The 18967-nt window shown below is 32.6% G+C and overlaps 2 protein-coding genes and 2 long non-coding RNA genes across 5 annotated transcripts; 1 reads left to right on the top strand and 3 right to left on the bottom strand.

The window, feature by feature from the left end:
• Positions 1 to 521: 521 nt before the first annotated feature.
• Positions 522 to 1747, bottom strand: LOC110651296 (fasciclin-like arabinogalactan protein 12). The gene has a single exon (XM_021806586.2). The coding sequence runs from the start codon at positions 1617 to 1619 to the stop codon at positions 810 to 812; it is 810 nt and encodes a 269-aa protein (XP_021662278.1). The 5' UTR covers positions 1620 to 1747; the 3' UTR covers positions 522 to 809.
• A 411-nt stretch (positions 1748 to 2158) lies between these two features.
• LOC131180735 (uncharacterized) lies at positions 2159 to 7568 on the top strand. Of its 2 annotated transcripts, none has more exons than XR_009149366.1 (2): positions 2159 to 2449; positions 6884 to 7568. It is a non-coding gene; the product is annotated as an uncharacterized LOC131180735 (long non-coding RNA). The 2 variants fall into 2 exon arrangements; XR_009149367.1 differs by having other exon boundaries at positions 6304 to 7568.
• LOC110651299 (fasciclin-like arabinogalactan protein 12) lies at positions 4617 to 5697 on the bottom strand. The gene has a single exon (XM_021806589.2). The coding sequence runs from the start codon at positions 5622 to 5624 to the stop codon at positions 4917 to 4919; it is 708 nt and encodes a 235-aa protein (XP_021662281.2). The 5' UTR covers positions 5625 to 5697; the 3' UTR covers positions 4617 to 4916.
• Positions 7569 to 18130: 10562 nt separating the features above from the next.
• Positions 18131 to 18967, bottom strand: LOC131180951 (uncharacterized). The gene is made up of 2 exons (XR_009149612.1): positions 18922 to 18967; positions 18131 to 18350 (listed from the first exon to the last, which is right to left on the bottom strand). It is a non-coding gene; the product is annotated as an uncharacterized LOC131180951 (long non-coding RNA).

Below are 18967 nucleotides of genomic sequence, written 5' to 3'. Positions count from 1 at the left end.
CCAACCAGTAAATTGGTGTCTTTAGATTAAGAAAAAGATCCATGTCTCATGGGATATATATATATATATATATATATAATAGAAAATTTAAAAAGAATTTATATGCTTCTTAATAAATATTCTAAAAACGCTTGTTAAAAAAAATCCTTAGATTTTCTTTTAAAAACCCTTAAATTTTAATCGGTTTTAAATCGATATTTGTAAAAAGATATTTAACCGTGTATTATTTCACATCTCAATAGGGGCTGATCTTTCGGATCCTATATTAAATGTGAAAAATATGCGTTTATATGGATTATATAAAAATAAAAATTCTGTTAAAATTATCATAATGATATATTTATGTCATTAACTCATATGTATATGTATTTTATTTATTTAAAAAAATTATATTTTCTCTATATACTTTAATTTAAAATAAAAAATTATTGATAATTTTTATGATAATTAATAAATTTTATATAAATTTATAGGCTTACATATTTATATATGATACTTCATAGATAGAGTCTAAATTAGAATAACCAAAGACATTATAGTTATATTAAAAAGAAAACGATTAATTAATAAGAATATTAATACATGACTCAATGTTTATTACAGCTTCCCATACACATGGAACTGGAAAGAGAGAGAAAAAGGGATAGAACCTCAAACTCAATCCTAATTAAATAATCATATTTGGGCGATACAAATAGGACTGAAAGGAAAATTGGTAATTATTCAAGAGCACTCACAATGCTGATCACCAGTACCATTCAATCCGATTCAGAAAAATGAAACCCAAAACCCCTTCTTGTTTTGCATTATCATAAAGAAAATATTGCAGCAACTATACCAACTCCAAGAAGCATCACATGATAATGTGCAGAACTTACTGCACCAGACGTATTCACAGTAGTAGAAACAACGGGAGTCTCAGCTACAGGAGTCTCCTTCTTGGGCTTTTTCTCTGGTGCTGGTCCTGGTGCAGGAGATGGAGGCTTAGGAGTAAATATGTCCATAGGAAGCAGCACCTTGTCGACCCTGTAAATGGCTAGCTGGTTATCTGTGTATACGGTGCCAGAAATGCTTGTATTGGTAAGTCCTGTATTGATGTTCACTGAATTGGGATAAGTAGTAAAGTTGAGAGCTACGCGACCACCACTTCCAGCCTCTGTTCCTACTGGGTTACTCACAGTCTGGAATTGGGAAGTTGATAGAAATGTAGGAACTACATGAAACTTCACCAACTCAGACTTCTCTTCATCTGTTAGGGAGTTGAGAGTGCCTGATTTAAGAGTAGAAAACGCGCCATCGGTTGGCGCAAAGATGGTGAGACCATTGTTTGAATTGTTGAGGACAGTGAGTAAGTGGTTTTCCTCTTGAGTGGATTTTAGAAGGCGGATGAGGACAGTGAAGTGGCCAGCCTTTTCAAGGATTTTAGTGACGTTGGTGGGAGCAGGCACTGAAGCTGGCTGTGCTGGGGTTGCAGCTGGTGTCTGTGTTATGAGTGGAGGAGGTGGGGATGCAGCCACGGGTCCTTGTGCTGGTGCAGCAGCCGGAGACTGAGCTAGAGTGATAGTGCAATGAATGAAGATAATTAGAAGTGAAAATAAGACGAAAGATTGCTGCTTCATATTTGTAATGGAGCCGGAACAAATGCAAAAATGTACAAGGAATTAAACCAGCTCTAGCTAGTACTTGTGCAAGTGCTTGATGTGTAAAGAGAGGATAGAGAGGGGTTTATATTGTGGTGGAGATAGAATCAAGTTCAGTGTATTGTGCAATTTTAGTTACGCACACTAATTAGTTGCTAGTACCTTATCTTAACTTCGAAAGGTGAAGAGTATCAATGGAGTGAGATATGCTACTGTTGCAGCAACTAGTTTGCTTGGAAATGCAGAAAAAAGAAAAATGAGGAGATTTTCAAGTGGGTACGTTGGCAAATAAAGATTTTGCATGATTGCTAGCAGATACGAGCTAGGCTTGTCATGTTTCAAGCAGGAAGGATAGCTTTATCACTGACAGTGAGTCCTCAGTGACGTTTCAGCTGAAGAAAGTGCACGATTCACTTCAGTTTCAGCAGCCTCAATCCAATGTTCCATCAGATCATGTGATAAGTAGAAGCACAAAGTAATCAACACTCAAGCCCTTCCTTTTATCCAAATAAGCACAATTAATTAACCATAGTAAGGCACAAACTCAAAAAATTAGCCACCATATTCTTGCATACAAAGAAGCAAAACTCTATAAAGCAGCAGTGGATTTGGATTGGTAAAATCCACGAAGTTCAACTAAGGCAAGCTAAGAGTTTGACTGACTTATGAAAATATGTTCTCTATTGGCTTCTATGGGTAATTTGCAGGTATTATGTGTATAGTTTGCTGTTGGTCCCTGAGGTGAAGTAACTCCACAATACTATAGCAACAAGAGCTACCCAATAATTCCTCTAATGGGTTCAGCCCAGGTAAGTTCATATACCAAATGAAAGTATGAAGCTAAATTTACAGTATCATTGTTTCTTATTGGAGCCTTCATGCATGTTCTTTTACTTGTGATTCATCATGAATATTAGATATATATGATAATAGGCTTTAATTAGAAGACAAATTCACGTGTAAAATTCTGGCAAGAAATTAATTCACCCTTAATGAGTCAAAATAATGTGAACCAAATAAGAACCCAACAATTCTATGGTTGGCCTCAATAATTTATTCTGTTTTTCAAGTGAAACAAGGTCTATTTGATTAATCATTAGATAATTTTTACAGAAAAACAGGAGAGGACAGATATGCAATGGTGTGAGAAAAATAAGGGAAAGATAAAGTTTTTATAGCTCTTTGATGATCAGTTTGGCAATAATTGGAACAAGAATTCTTCAAGTGTTATTTGTTTGTTTCTTTCTTAGAATCAAAAATTAAATTATAAAGAATTTTCCAATTAAAAATAATTGAAAGTATATATATCCTTAATTTTCGGTTGGTAATAGCATATCTATAGCTATCATATAAATTTTTTTTTTAATTCAATTTATTATAAATTTAAGACATAAAATATACAATAAAACTTATAAATTACACCTATTGAATTTGGGATTTGGTATAAGATTTCCTGGTCTCACTCATTTTTCCACTGAATTTGGGATTTGGTATACTTGGCACCATACCATGAAGCCACCATCCTACTTGATTTCAAGTCTTACGAACAATTCCTTTTTTTTAAATTTTCCCTAACCCTGCTAGAAATTTCTTATATCCAGAATAGTTTTCACTAATGGTGTTAATAAGCTTGTCCACCGTCTAGTTTGGATTTGAAATCAGATTAAAATTGGACGATCCAATTTCAAATTGAAATCAGATTAACATTAATTTTGAATTTAATCAAAATTATAATCTTATTTAATCTGATTCAAAGTCAGAATTAAAATTTTCCTTCAACAAAAATTTAATTGTTAAATTTGATAAAAAAAAAAAAGAGTGAATAAGATAAAATCGAAATCAAAACTCAAACTGAAATAAAGATAGGAACCACATATTTTCGATCTCTTTAAATTATTGAATTAGAATCACTAATTTTGACTCGAATTGTGTAATTAGGCCTACATATTAATGAGTTAGGCAAAATTAAATTTTAAAAATCTTAAACTTAGCTCGTTAGATTTTCGTTGAGTTTGAGCACGATTTAAATTTGGATTTCAAACTTGGATCTAACTCATTTCAATTTTATTAAATTCAAGCTCGGTTTAAACTCAACTAACATTTAACTTGTCTCGTATATAACTCATTTATCAAACTAGTAAATTTAACTTCCACTTAGCTGGTTATAACTTTTATATTATTGTATAAAACTCATTTAATGATATATTCACTAAATCTTAATAATTACATTAATAATTATAAAAGTTTAATTAATTAAATTATAATGATAAATTTTATTTTTTTATATAAATATATTTTAGTTATACTTTTAATTTTATAATTATATTGCTTATATATAATTAGTCACAAAATATATATACAATGAAATTGATAGATTAATGTATAAAAGTTAGCTTATGAATTAAGGCTATAATTAGCAACTCATGAGTTTATAAATGAAATAGATCACAAGTTATGCAATTGTAAGTTAAATTTCATCTTTTTAATAAATGAGCTTAAAAAAAAGTGTCAAACAAAATTGATTAATTAAATGAATAAATCGAAGAGAGCATAGTTTTTATCAAGATAAATCAAATTTCGCACAAATTGTAAGTTTAAACTTATCTTGTTTAATAAATAAACCTAAAAATAAAGCTTAAATTCGATTTTATTTACCAAAATCGATTAATTAAGCAAATAAGTAGAAGAGATCTTAGTTTTTATCAAGGCGAATCAAACCTCACACAGCTTGCAAGCGATTTAACTTATTTATACTCTTAGTTTTTGTCATATTATTATTATTATTATTATTATTATTATTATTATTATTATTATTATTATTATTATTTTAATTTGTGAAAATTCCATCGGTGTTTGAAATTCTGAATCATTATATATTATCAATCATTAAGTTAATGGACCAATACTTTACAAGGTTTAATAAATAAATAATATATATGAATTAATTTTTACAAATTAAAATTTTCAAAATTATCAAAAAAAAAAAGAGCATTTGATGCATATTCTTTTTAAAACTATATATGTTACAAAATTCTCAAAGTAGAACAAATCTGAAAAAGAAAAAGGGGAATAACAAAAATCCCAACAAAAGAAAACATAAAAAACTCAATCTTAATCACAAACTTAAATGATACAATTGGGACTGAGCAAAAACAACAATTATTTAAAAGCACTCACCATATCTTGATCATCATCATATTCAACCCAACTCAGCAAAATCATACACCACTGGGAAACTGACCTCGCCCCAACATGCCTCATCAAATGTCTTCTGTGTCACCAAGAAAGTATTGCACTAACTATACCAACTCCAAAGAAAACCACATTGTTACTCGCTATAAAGTTTACTGCTCCAGAAATATCCTTAGGAACAACTGGACTCTCTGCACTCTTTGCCTTCTTCTTTTTAAGTGTCTCTGGCGACGGTGCCGGGGCTGGTGGTTTAGGGGTAAAAATATCTATAGGAAGTAGCACCTTGTCAACCTGATAAACGGCAAGTTGCCCATCGGTGTACACAGCGCCAGATACACTTGTATTTGTAAGTCCTGTGGAGATATTGACAGAATTCCCTGTGGTGGTTATATTAAGCTGAAATCTATCGCCTGATCCTGCCTGTGTGGTCACAGGATTGCTCACAGTCTGAAACTGGGAGCTCGATAGATAAGTTGGAATGATGTGAAACTGCACAAGCTCAGCCTTTTCTTGATCGTTTATGGAGTTGAGGGTGCCTGTTTTGAGGCTCTGAAAGGCACTATCACTTGGTGCGAACATGGTAATGCCATTGTTAGTGTTATTGAGCTGACCATTTAACGTGACATCCTCTTGGGTGGCTTTCAGAAGTCGGATAAAGACAGTGAATTGGCCGGCCTTTTCGAGGATTTTCGTGACATTTGTTGGGCCAGCCGGTGCTGGAGCTGCTGCCGGACCCTGAGCAAGGGTAGTGGTGCAATGGAGGAGGAAGAATAGGAGAAATTTTGCCACCATAGTACTTTGTAGTGAGGTGGCCTATAATATTACTAGCCTAGCTTGCAACAAGTGTTTGATGTGTAAAGAAGGAGAGGAAAGGGTTTTTATTGTGGAAGGGGAAGAAATAAGTTAGGTATCATGTAGCATTTTTAGTTAGAAAAACTTAGCTGTAAGTAGCCTTATTTTTCTTGGAAAGGTGGTGGGAAATTAGTGGAGAGAGAGAGAAAACACTGTTGGAGCAACTAGTTTGCTTGGAAAAGCAGAAAAAAACAGGGAATATATGTGTGGGCAAATAAAGACTTTGCATGATTGCTTTGCTTTTACTTTGTTAATGTAATTTGGGTGAAAACTTGATATTGCTTTGCTTGCCACAATCTCACGAAATAAGCTGTTATGGTTTTCCCTTTTTTAATGTGTTACTGATTTTGATGAAGACACTAATTGGTGGTTTGTCAGTTTATCCTCCGACCCATGTTTCATCTTCTCTCAATTCTCTCATTGCTCTTGTGGGCTCTCTCTCAGCTCCACAGTGGATTGAATTATGGCAATTTTTTCCCTTTGTTGTTTTTCGAATTTTGATGCATTGAAAGAAAGAATTTGATTCCCCATGAGTAAATAATAACAAGAATGATCATGAAAGAGATAATCAGAGGTTTTGGTTGGTGTATTTGAGATAATTGCCTAGTTGACATTGCAGTTGTTAAGAGCCTGAAAAGCCGGGCGTTTGATCCTGTACAGAGGTGACCAGCCAACTTCATCTAATGCAAATGGCTTGTCAGCCTACACAACATGGACCCATCTATTAGTTGGCCAGTTAAAGGGATGGTAAATCTAAGCTTAAATGGTACCCTTCTTTCTGTGGGAAATAGGTACTCGAAAACACTTGGGTAGCACTAAATTTTCATATAAATATGAAAAGGATGTCATATTAATACCGACACATAGTTGGTGCGAGGCCTTTTCTTCTTTCTATTCTGAACTCCATGAGCAGAACTATGTTTGTATTGCTGTATTTGAGACCTACTTGCAATTGCAATCAACCGGCAGCTAATAATTAAATATTGACCATCGATAATTATGGAAGATCTAAAGAGTAACTATTAGAAATCTTAATGCTTAGCATTTTAATTTTAATTTTGAATTCCATTCGCCAGGCTGTGGAAAAAAAGAAATGCAGAATGAAGGCAATGATACAACAACTCACTACAAACCATAAGATGGAAAACTTCATTTCAAAAACTTGGATGCTTTTAATTACATTCCACTTCCTGTTGCAGATTATACTTCACATGGGAAGACAATGGTATCTTTTGTCAGGTAGCAAACGACTTGTTTCATTTCTCAACGTCACAAACAGCACAACTATGTAAGGGCATGCACTGCTTGCACTTCACCCTGAGCACGTATATTAAACTTCCAGCCAAAGAAAAAGTACGAAATTCCAACAGAACAGCTCTTACATGGAACTAGGATACCCCATGGCTTGAGCTCTACTGCTGGGGGTCTTTCACTAATAGGCCTGTATAAACGATTATGCTTTGGCTATAGTGTCTGAATTGCTGTGTTTTTGGGCTCTCTATTTGACCTGTGAGTGGCAATGAAGCGTTTGGTAATTATGTTCTGCTCTGTTGCGTTGGCTTTTACCTCTGTTCATTCCTTCTGGTTACTGCTGCGTTGGCTTCAAGTTCTGTCTTCCCCTTCGCTGAAGCTTTGGTTCCTTGTCTCAGCTGGATACTGTTTGTTTACTGTTTGAGTACTGGTAGTTTGTTCTTGAAGCGTGATGATTTTGACAATTCTGCTAATTATATCATGTCAACCTTCTTGCTAGCAACTCGGCTCATTTATCCCCACTAAATTACTGTTGTGACATGTTCTGAACTTCCATATTCAGCTGTCATACTTGGATGGGCTGGGTTTTATAGTATGGTCGGGCTTCAATCTTCGAACAAGATATTGTTCTCATATGCACTGTTCAATTTCATGTAAAATCATAAATCATAACACGCTAATTGTTGAAAAACCATCACTTAATTTTCACAATAATCAAACTAGTAATCGCCCTAATTTAAACGATAAGTTCATATTTATGGATTTTTGTCTAAATCCATTCATTCATATCCACTCTTTCAATTCAGTGATGTGGTATATCACAGCAAGTCAGGCTGATTTCAACTTTAAATTCAGTATTCTTGCGTTGCCGTTGCTTTTCATTAAAGAAGATTGTTTCAAAAATCAACTAGATGTTCTGGTTATCAGTGCTATTTGAGAGGGAGTGTTAACAGTCCAACATCTCAAAGAAAAAATGAATTCTAATGAATTTATAAATATCAAAAGGTTAACTAACCAAATTGATTAGCTCTAAATAATTCCAACTTTCATACTTTATCAATTCTTGCTTTTAGTCCATCCATTAATCTCCGTCCTTTCAATTCAGTGATAGCAATAACATCTCATTCACCAATTCACCACTGTAAACTTCAAATCTTAGATCACCACCACTACCATAGGCACAGACCATGTTGCTCCCACTAAGAGAGTAACAGGGCACCATCTTACTACCAAAATGTCAGTCACATCTGAAACAAAATCCTCACCGACGCCTTTATCAGAAACTACAGCAAGCATTATTACCTAACACAAGTCCGTTACTATGATTTCTTCCATTTTTTTTCCAAAGGGACAAATTCCACATATGGCATACAGTGTTTTAATTCCATCTTTGTCAGAATTCAATTTCAAGAAATATCATCTTTTGACACTTAATTCACCATTATTAGTTCATAATACTTAATTAACGAACTGCGTTAATTAACCAGAATGCAATTTAATTTGTATGTGAAGCTTGACAAGTCCCTGAATTGAGTTTCAATTAGCACAGAATATTAGATCAGACGAAAAATTATATAATAAAATTGATATATGTATAACGGTTACATTATAATCGTTAATTATAGTGAATCCCACATAGGTCTCATTATGATCAATGATTATAATAAAATTATTCTATGTACATCAGCTTCATCAAATAAAAATTACAGATCAAAAGAGATTTTTTTTTTTTTTTTCAATTTTAAAGTGGAAAAGTGGAAATTTTTGGAGGACCACTTTGGCACTTTGTCTCTCGTGGTCCAACACCATCGTTAGAAAGTAGAAGCACTTGGGTCGACATTTGTGTGCATTTAGATTTAGTTAGGGCCGAATTTGTCTTGTGTTCACATTTGTGGATAAACTTATTTTAAATAATTAATGAAAGGAAATTTTTTTGTTATTTTATAATTAATAAGGTAAATTTTATTTTATAAATATTTATTATTAGATAAATTAATCATTTTTTTTTTATAAATACGTAAAATTAAATTACCGCCTCATATATTATGAGATTTCTGATTTTTTTTTTTTAAAAACCACTTTACTGATTTGATGTATTTTTTTTTTAGAATTATTATTTTTGTAAGTTTATTTGTATATAAATATAAATATAAATTATCATATAAAATAAATTATATGTATAACAAAAGGAGTTTTTTTATGATTGTTTTATTTTCTATTGATTTTAATAGTTTATAATAAATTGAAATTTATTAATTTATTTAAAAATAATTATTAATAAAATAGATTTTATTTTATAAAAACAAAATTATAATAAAAACTTTCACAACAACCCGTTGAATCAGTAGTGTAGAGTTGATTCTAGACAAATTTTACTATTTTCTTTCCAGAAACATGAGATACTATAAATAAATAAGCGAAGCCCATCATTAATAATGTGAAAGGAAAGTTGAACTGAATGATGAATCTACCAAGTAGATTGCCAAAATGTCCTTTTCCATGGACGAGTGAACATGCCAATTTTATGAGCTAGCAGCCCGAATTATGGCATGGGGTCTTCATTTTCTTATGGAAAACAAGTGAAAAGGACACCCCCACATTTCCAATCCATTGCTCCACGACGCCTCCACTGTGACATTTTTGTCTCGGAATTCTTCGCATTCCACGATTCCTCCAATGACCCGTGAATGAAACCCATCCTCGCCCTAATTTACCACTTGTTTTAACATAATACTAACATGGCAGCGCTTGTTTAATTTTTCTTGCAGGCCACGTTCGAAAAGTCAAGAATATTTGAAATTTTTAATTTATATTTATTTATTGGGAATATAGAATAGGATAGGCTTTGTGAAGTAACTAGGCTCTTAGTGATACTATAAAAATTCGAGTTAAGTGACAGGCTTTTGCTTGAGAAGGAGCAGGTCTTGTGAAGCTTAATATGAAAGAGACTCACATTTGAAAAGAAGAGATGAGTGATAGGCTTTTACTTGTGAATAAGCAGGTCTAGTGAAGTCTAACATGGAAGAGACTCACTCTTGAAAGGAAGATTATTGGGAATGACTTATAAATAATGGCAAATCTATGACAATGAAAGAGAGCTCAATATACTCTTTTTTTTTCTTTTAATTACTTTTATATATTTATTTAAATTAACTTTTCATAAATTTAATAATTAAAATTTCTTTTTTAATAAAAAAATATATTTTTACTAATAAAAGGTTAATTGACAAAAAAAAAATTTCTAAATCCGCCATTGCTCATAAACTTATTGCCTTAATATTTTAAAAACCATGAGAAGATTTTATATAAGAGAAAGTAGGGTTGGTAACAAAACAATGCCTTTTTGTCTTACAGTAGTTGGATTTGTAAGAAACAATGCCTTATAAAAAAAAAAGAACCAAATAAGGTATGAAACTTTGGTTAATTCTATTAGTTTAATTTTTATATAATGAATTAAATTAAAAATTTTTAAAAAAAATCAAAAACTGAATTATATCAATTCAGTTTGATTAAAAAAAAACTGATTTTTTGCTCGTTCCTAATCAGAGAATAAGGAGGCTTATAAGTTCTAACAAGTTTTAGTGGAATTAGGAATAGCAACAAGTCGAATTTTTATGAGTATTCAATTTGACCGAATTTTAATAGAATGAGTTTTGATAGTATAAAATTGGGTTTGAGTTCGAGTTTACATATTGAGTATTTATTACCAAAAACCCGTTTTATATATTTACTTTGTTAGAAGAAAGAATACAAGTAATGAAGGAAAGGATTGTATATTTGTCTGTGTCTTATTTACAGAGATATTACGTCTATTTATACATGAGAATATGAGCTAATTTAGACAAAAATAATAATTGCTGTAATTATGTTACATAAATCTCCTATAATCATGCTAATTGCTGTAATTATGCTATATAAATTATGCTACACAAATCTCCTATAATCATGCTAATTGCTGCAATTATACTAACACCCCCCCCCTCAAACTCAAGGTGGTAGCACAGGTGCCAACTTGAGTTTGCTTAAGAGATCCTGAAAGTGAGCGGGAGGATGCGTTTTGGTGAATATATCAGCGGTTTGGCTGACAGAGGAGACAGGAATCAAACATATGGTGCCATGAGCAACATGATGACGTACAAAATGACAATTAATTTTGATGTGTTTGGTATGCTCATGAAATACATCATTATGAGAAATCTGTATGGCACTTTTATTATCGCAATGAAGCATTGTGGCAGAAGAATGAGTGACACCCAAATCAGTTAATAACCACCGTAACCAAAGTAATTCAGATGTAGCATCAACAAGAGCATGATATTCAGATTTTGTGCTAGAACGTGCAACAACAGTTTGCTTTTTGCTACGCCAAGAGATAAGAGAATCACCCAAGAAGAAACAATAACCAGTTGTAGAGCGACGATCTGTTAGATCACCAGCCCAATCAGCATCAGAGTAGCCAGATAATACTAGGGAGGAGGTAACGAAAAAGTGCAAACCATGAAAAAGAGTGACTTTGATATAACGAAGGATTTGAAGTACTGCAGAGAAATGAGTTAAGCGGGAGCAGACATAAACTGGCTGACCAGATGAACAGCATATGAAATATCAGGTAGAGTAACTGTGAGATAAATAAGACTCCTGACAAGCTGTCGATATAAAGTAGGATCATCAAGAGGAGTGCCATCAAGAGGTGTAAGTTTGCAATTGAGCTCCAATGGGGTTGATACTGTTTTGCTATCAGTGATGCCTGCTCGAGAAAATGAGTCGGATGCATACTTGGCTTGAGATAGATAATAGCCATCAGAATTTTGAGAAACTTCAAGATCCAAAAAATAGCTGAGAGAACCCAGGTCTTTCATTTCAAAATGTTGATTGAGATAATGTTGTAACTCTGAAATACCAAATGAATCATCTCCTGTTATTATCATATCATCAACATAAAGCAACAGAAGAACAATACCACTGTCAGTTCGGTGAGTGAATAATGCATAATCATGTGGACTAGAGAGAAAACCAAGTTGAGCAAGAGTGGAACTAAATTTGGCAAACCAGGCCCTAGGAGCTTGTTTTAATCCATATAAGGCTCGTCGAAATTTGCAAACCTTATGAGGAGAATGATAACCAGGAGGAGGATGCATATAAACCTCTTCTGTTAAATTACCATGAAGAAAAGCATTTTTGACATCCATCTGGAAAAGTTTCTATTTACAAACTGCAGCAATAGCTAAGAGATTGCGAATAGATGTTAATCGGGCTACTGGAGCAAAAGTTTCTTCATAGTCGATACCATACTCTTGAGTGTACCCTTTGGCTACTAAGCGAGCTTTGTAGCGTTCAATAGTTCCATCAGAACGGGTCTTGATTTTGTAAATCCATTTGCAACCAATAGGGGTCTTGTTTGGTAGAAGATCAACCAAATCCTAAGTATGAGTTTTCTCTAAAGCCTGAAGTTCGCTACCATAGCTTGTCGCCAAAGAGGGTCGATTGCCTCACGATAAGAACGAGGCTCATGAAGGGTTGCAATAGTAGAGTAACAGTGAAAATCAAAAAGATAATGAGGAGTTTCTCTTACACGGGTAGAACGACGAAGAGTAGTGCTTGGAGGAGATGCAGGCGCAGGTACTGGATCAACAACTGGTGCAGATTCAACAGGGGCAGGTGTAGTTGGGCTAATATTGAGCACATCACAATCATCTGGATCAAGACTTGGAAACAGCTCTTTGGAGGAGTCAGTAAAAAATAGAGAGTCAGTATTGACAGAGTGATGAAATTTGGAAAGAGAATAGAACATAGTATTGTCCCAAAAGGTAACATGACGAGAGATGCGTAACTTATTAGAAACAGGATCCCAACAACGATACCCTTTGTGTTCAATGCCATAACCAAGAAAACAACATAGACGAGCACGGGGTTCTAATTTGGTATGTTCATGAGGTTGTAAAAGAACAAAAGAAACACATCCAAAAGGTTTAAGGATGGAATAGTCAGGAGGTTGTCCAAACAACTTTTGAAAAGGAGATAAATTATGAAGAACTAAGGTAGGAAGACAGTTAATAATATAAATAGCATGAAGAGCTGCTTCTCCCTAAAATTTTTCTGGACATGAGGCAGAAAGAAAAAGAGTGCATACAAAATCAAGAATATTGCGACGCTTGTGTTCGGCTCACCCATTCTGTTGAGAGGTGTGAGGACAAGAACGTTGAACAACGGTGCCTTATTGACTAAGAAACTGAAGTAAAGAAGAATCCCGATATTCCATGGCATTGTCTGTTCGGAGAATTTTAGTGTCACAAGAGAACTGAGTTTTAATCATTTTTGTAAATGTGATGTAAATTTGTGATAACTCATATCGATGTTTCAAAAAATATATCCAAGTAAACCGAGAATAATCATTAATAAATATCACAAAATAACGAAAACCATTTATTGAAGAAATAGGAGAAGGACCCCAAATGTCAGAATGAATTAAACCAAAAGGAGTGTCTGAAGTAGTATTATTATGAGAAAAAGATAATGCAGGTTGTTTTGCAAGCTGACAATTTAAACAATTAAATGACTCAAACTTAGTAGATCCTAATGATCCACGAGAAATTAAAGGTTAAATTTTACTGGCAGAAGCATGACCAAGACGAAGATGCCATTGGTGAATGGAGGAATTAGGGATTATAGCTGCAGACACAAATCTCTGAGGAAGATGTAAAGATGCAAGCTCAAATAATCGACCCACTTTGCGACCCTCCCCAAGAATCTGTCCCGTTTGTGGATCCTGTACCTGGACACCATGGGGAGAAAAAATAACATTTAGTCCTTTTTCACACAACTGACCAACAGAAATAAGATTGAGTGCTAAATTAGGGATATAATAGGTGTCGGGGAGATGAAGATTTGAGGTAGACACATGACCAGTATGTGTGATGTTCATTTTAGTACCATTTGCAGTATGGATTGGTGGTAAGGAAGATACAGGTTTTGCAGAAGATAAGAATTTAAGATTAGTGGTTATATGATTACAACATGCAGAGTCAAAAAGCCAATAAGAATTACCCAGAGTGGCAGACATGGCAGCAGGAGAAATAGAAGAGATAACCTGTTTGAATAGTGCCTCAAGATCACTCGTGGTGATGGCAGTAGAACCCTCAGTAGCAGTAACAGTAGTGACAGAGGAAGATCCAGGCTTTGAGACATTCTTGAATTTAGAATGCCCTCCTTTTGGTCTTGGAGGACGTGTGGGACAATGTTCAAGAATATGATCGTAATCATGACAATATCTGCATTCTATAGTAGGAAAATATGCAAAAGCATGACCAATTTGATTACAATTCTTACAGAGTTGATTGCCAGATTTCTGATGTGAGGATCGAGTAGTTGCAAGAGCAGTTTTAAATTGAGGAGTTTTATCCAAGCTGAGACGAGTCTCTTAAAAAATAATCTCTTGAATAGCAGTATCCAATGATGGGAGTGGATTTCGATGTAGCAGGGACGCTCGAACGGTCTCATATTCTGATCGAAGAGCCATTAGAACTTGAATGAGATAAAATGATCTTCACTTATTTTGGCCTGAGATATTTGATTCCAAATGGGTTGGACCTGAACAAGAAAAGCATTCACAGATTGACCTGCTTCTTGTTTCAGATTATGAAGAGTAGTCCACAACTGATAATAGTGGGCAAGTCCAGTGGTCTAATATCGATTAGCCAAGAAATTCCTTATTTCTTTTGCAGAGTCATAATTAGCAAATTGGATGTGGATGGACGAGACAGAGGCATTGCGAAACCAGGTGATAATCTGATGATTTTTACTATCCTAATCCTCAAGACGGTCAGCAAATTTTGTATCAGTTTCATCGTTCTCTCTTGTCGGCGTAATGATATCTCCGGTAACAATACGCCAAAGCTTGTGACCTATCAAAAAACTTTTCATTCCTTGAACTCAAAGATTATAGTTGGAACCAGTCAGAACTGTTGCAATAGGTTTTGAAATATCAGATTTCTCCATTGATAACAAGACGAGGAGAAAAAAAAAATGGTATAATAACAGCAATGAATGAAATAATTGTGTATTTGTCTATATCTTATTTACAGAGATATTACATCTATTTATACATTAGAATATGAGCTAATTTAGACAAGAATAATAATTGTTATAATTATACTATACAAATCTCCTATAATCATGCTAATTGCTGTAATTATGCTACATAAATTTCCTATAATCATGCTAATTGCTGTAATTATGCTAACATAATTAAACATAAAATATATGTTTTTTATAATAATATTTATAAATTTTATATAAAATAAAATTAAAAAATATTTTATAGAATTATTAAATTTTAAATATAAATTATTAATAAAAATAATTTCTATGTAGATTTTTAATTAAAATATATAAATTAAATGGGTTCGGATATTTTTCAGACAATAATAATCAAGTTTATAATGAGTTTAAGTAGTCAAGAATAAATTTTAATCGAATTTAAGATGGTTCGAGCCTTGAAAATATTAATTAAATTTGAGTTTAGATATAGTGATTTGTCATATCTAAGTAGAATTATAAAACGCACTCCTAAAAAGAGTAAGCTGATAAAATAGCGACTTCTTTTGAACTCTCTAAATCATAATATTATTCAAAAAAAATTTTATTTAGGCTCAATTAATTATGAACTCAATATATATAATAATTTTTTCCAAAAATCATATTTATAACAAAATGGTTAAGTAAAAATATAAATGTTTAGACAAGACTTATTATTAGAAATCGAAAATTTACATTTAATGATAAAAAAAAAATAATATTTTAATATTTTTTAATTTTATCCAGTACTATTGATTTTGACAAATTTATCCCAATTGACAAAAGTTGTTACAATATATTCCTTTTTTTTTTTTCTAGCAAAGCGTTTAACTCAGATCTTTCCATTGATCCCGGCCGGACACCCCCTTGAATATCCAATCAGTGGTGGACCCACGGTGTTACTGAATGGCTAATGGGACCCATCTCCCAACCATTTCCCTTTATACTATGTGTATTATTCAATTTAGTCCTCCTTTCTTCACGTTTTGACCCCACCTTCTTACATTCTACACCCTTCTCTACAATTTTTCCATATCTACCTTTTCTTTTCTTTTTTTTCTATTATTCTATTCAACTATAGGTTTTTTAATTTTTATTTTTAGTTTATTACTAAAATAATTAATTTATTACATAATTTCTTATAATATTATTTTTCTATTTTTTTATTAACTATAATGGTCTTCAGCATCCCCACTATTATTATTAACAATTTCTAAGTTCATCAAACCCTAGTGAGATTTATTTAGGAAAAATTATTTGTTGCTGTGTATATGTAAATATTCACTCACCTTACCCTTTTTATTTTAATGATAATTGACTTTTTGTTTAGTGTAATAAACATTTTTTTTAGTACTTTAATAATATTTTATAATTTTTTGAAATCTATTAAATTTAAATATAGAATGTGGGTGAATAAATTACATATTATATTTAAATAATTAATGATTTTTTTTTCTTCTTCTATCTGGAAATATATTTTTCTATTTTTTTTTATTTTTTAATGATTATCGGTCGGTAAGTATTTTTATTCGGTAGCAATTCCTTTTCTTTTTAATAACACTAAGATTTATGTCTATTCGAAATAAATTTTAGCATATTTCCTTAAATTTATCATTAGTTATAGATTTTAAATAAATAAACCCTTACATCCGTCCTTATTAATAGATTTTGAGTTTTTATAATTTTTTTCTCTTTAATTAAGTTTTTTATTTTTTGAGATATTTTATTTTTTAGATAAGAGTACTTAAAGAGGTGAAAATCTTTTCTTCAATAAAATATTTAAATTTTAAAATTATTTAGTAGAGTTCATAAAAAGATTATAGAGTCAAGGAGTATAATGCATAATCCGTCTATTGGTTAATCTATATGCTCTATTACTAAACTTTTCAAACTCTTTATATTATTTTTTATATGAGTAATTAATTTTATTTATGCAAAACCATAATATATTAATTTGCACTTTTCCTTCGTACTCAATTTCTTGTTAATGAAATATTTCTTCATTTTCATTGAAAAAAATAATTTTTTTTAAATTAATTTTGATTGAAATTTTAGTTCAAGACTTTATAATTTTATTATAAATGATTTTAATATTATAAATGTTAAAATTAGATGCAATTGCAATAATTTTTTATCAATACCCCTTGAATATAATTTTTTAGAATGATTATATAAAAAATATATATATATACAATAAGAAAAATGGTATCAACATTTTACTTAAATTACATATAAAAAAATAAAAACACTAAAAATATTATGATAATGCTCATACGGCTGTGTTTGGCATATCACTATCATCATCCTTGGTTTCTTCTCCTTCATGGGACAGGAGAGTGGGTGAAGTGGAATTAGCCACCACATGCACTACCAATTATCAATTGCAACCTCTTTGTTTATATTTCCACCGACACCCCTTTTGCCTAATTGAATTTGAGGTTAATTGGATTTATTTAAACTTTAACTTAATATTATTATTTAAATTTATGTAATTTTTAATTATAATTGAATTGAATTTGAATATTTTAAGTGTTTCACTAAGTGAGATTAAATAATTGAAAATCACCAAATCATGGAGTTTTAATCATATCATTGACTGCCTAATCAAAAGAAAGTTGTAACTATCACAACTCATAGCTATGCTTCTTTTTCCACAATTAAACTTACACTTTTCTTTCTCTTTGTTTAGACACCTTTGTTGAGGATGTGCTTCCCACTGAAAGTACACTACAAGATGAGCATCTCATCAGCACCTCCTAATCATTAAAAATAAAACCAATCTAATGTTGAATTGCAAGCCATATTAAATAATATTTATGAATTGAAATAAAAATATTTAAGTTATGTGTATAAAAACTGGTATGAAAATGTCACGACCCAACCTATGGGCCGGACCGGCACTAGGACCTGGGCCAGCCTAAAGCCCCCGAGGCCCGTAGTAAGCCTTAACTATTCATTAACCCAACTCTAAGGCCCATTTGGGCCCAATTTCAAGGAAACAAACGGACAGAGTCCGGCCATAAAATGGACTTTCCAACGGGGAGTTTTTGACTCACCCGACCTGTAAACACAATAAATACTCAATTGGAGAGCTCAGCTCACCCTCCACATACTCATCAACATAAAATAAATGGGAGCTCAGCTCCCTCATCCAATCCATCAACATGCATAACATATTTAAGTTTACAGGTCCAACATGATAAAAATATTACAGACCAACTTCAAATAAATACTGATAACACATGCGGAAATTCTAGGAGTAAATAAAATTACACAAATATCGATAAACAACCTGCGAAGTATAAAAGCAGGTTAACCCAGAATAAAATATCCTCCTGCGGCCTGTAAAAATTTTTGAACAGGAGTGAGCGTTCGACTCAGAGAGTAAAATATCAATTTTAACCATAATCTCTATAACTATCTGTAACTAATGCACCATGTAGAGTGAAATGCAACATCAACATCATATTCACATCATAGCATCAAAAAGGTAATTTGGAGCACTCACACACCCTGTAGCATCAATCATAATATATTGGGAGCTGATCCCTATCTGACTCTCTTAAATCCAACTGGTGCGTGAAGAACTCAAGCGGACTTTCGCAATAAACCAAATCGAGGTCCCAATGAAGAACTCAAGCCGTGACTACCCCTCGAAGGAACGGGTCCCAGCGAAGAACTCAAGCCGTGACTACCCCGTCCTATCCATAGTCCACACCACATCACACGCATGCCAACGCACGCACACTGCTCCAAATTACCACAGCAACACTCATGGCACATTTATAGTTATGAATGCAACATAAATCGTGCCTAGAGTTTAACTACATAAATATATGCATATAAGTGATGCATGGGCATGCTGAACATATAATAATATCGAAATTACAATTAAAATTAATATTTTACTCACAAACTTGACGACAAATTACTGTGGCGGCTGGGCGGAGGAAGAAGGC

Source organism: Hevea brasiliensis, chromosome 6, assembly GCF_030052815.1.
Source record: "Hevea brasiliensis isolate MT/VB/25A 57/8 chromosome 6, ASM3005281v1, whole genome shotgun sequence".
Lineage (NCBI taxonomy): Eukaryota > Viridiplantae > Streptophyta > Magnoliopsida > Malpighiales > Euphorbiaceae > Hevea > Hevea brasiliensis.
This window is presented reverse-complemented; position numbering and strand designations above follow the sequence as displayed.

What these genes read in the sequence shown, in the direction of transcription:
- LOC110651299 (XM_021806589.2), bottom strand. Translation starts at nt 5,624, where the DNA reads ATGGTGGCAAAATTTCTCCTATTCTTCCTCCTCCATTGCACCACTACC.
- LOC110651296 (XM_021806586.2), bottom strand. Translation starts at nt 1,619, where the DNA reads ATGAAGCAGCAATCTTTCGTCTTATTTTCACTTCTAATTATCTTCATT.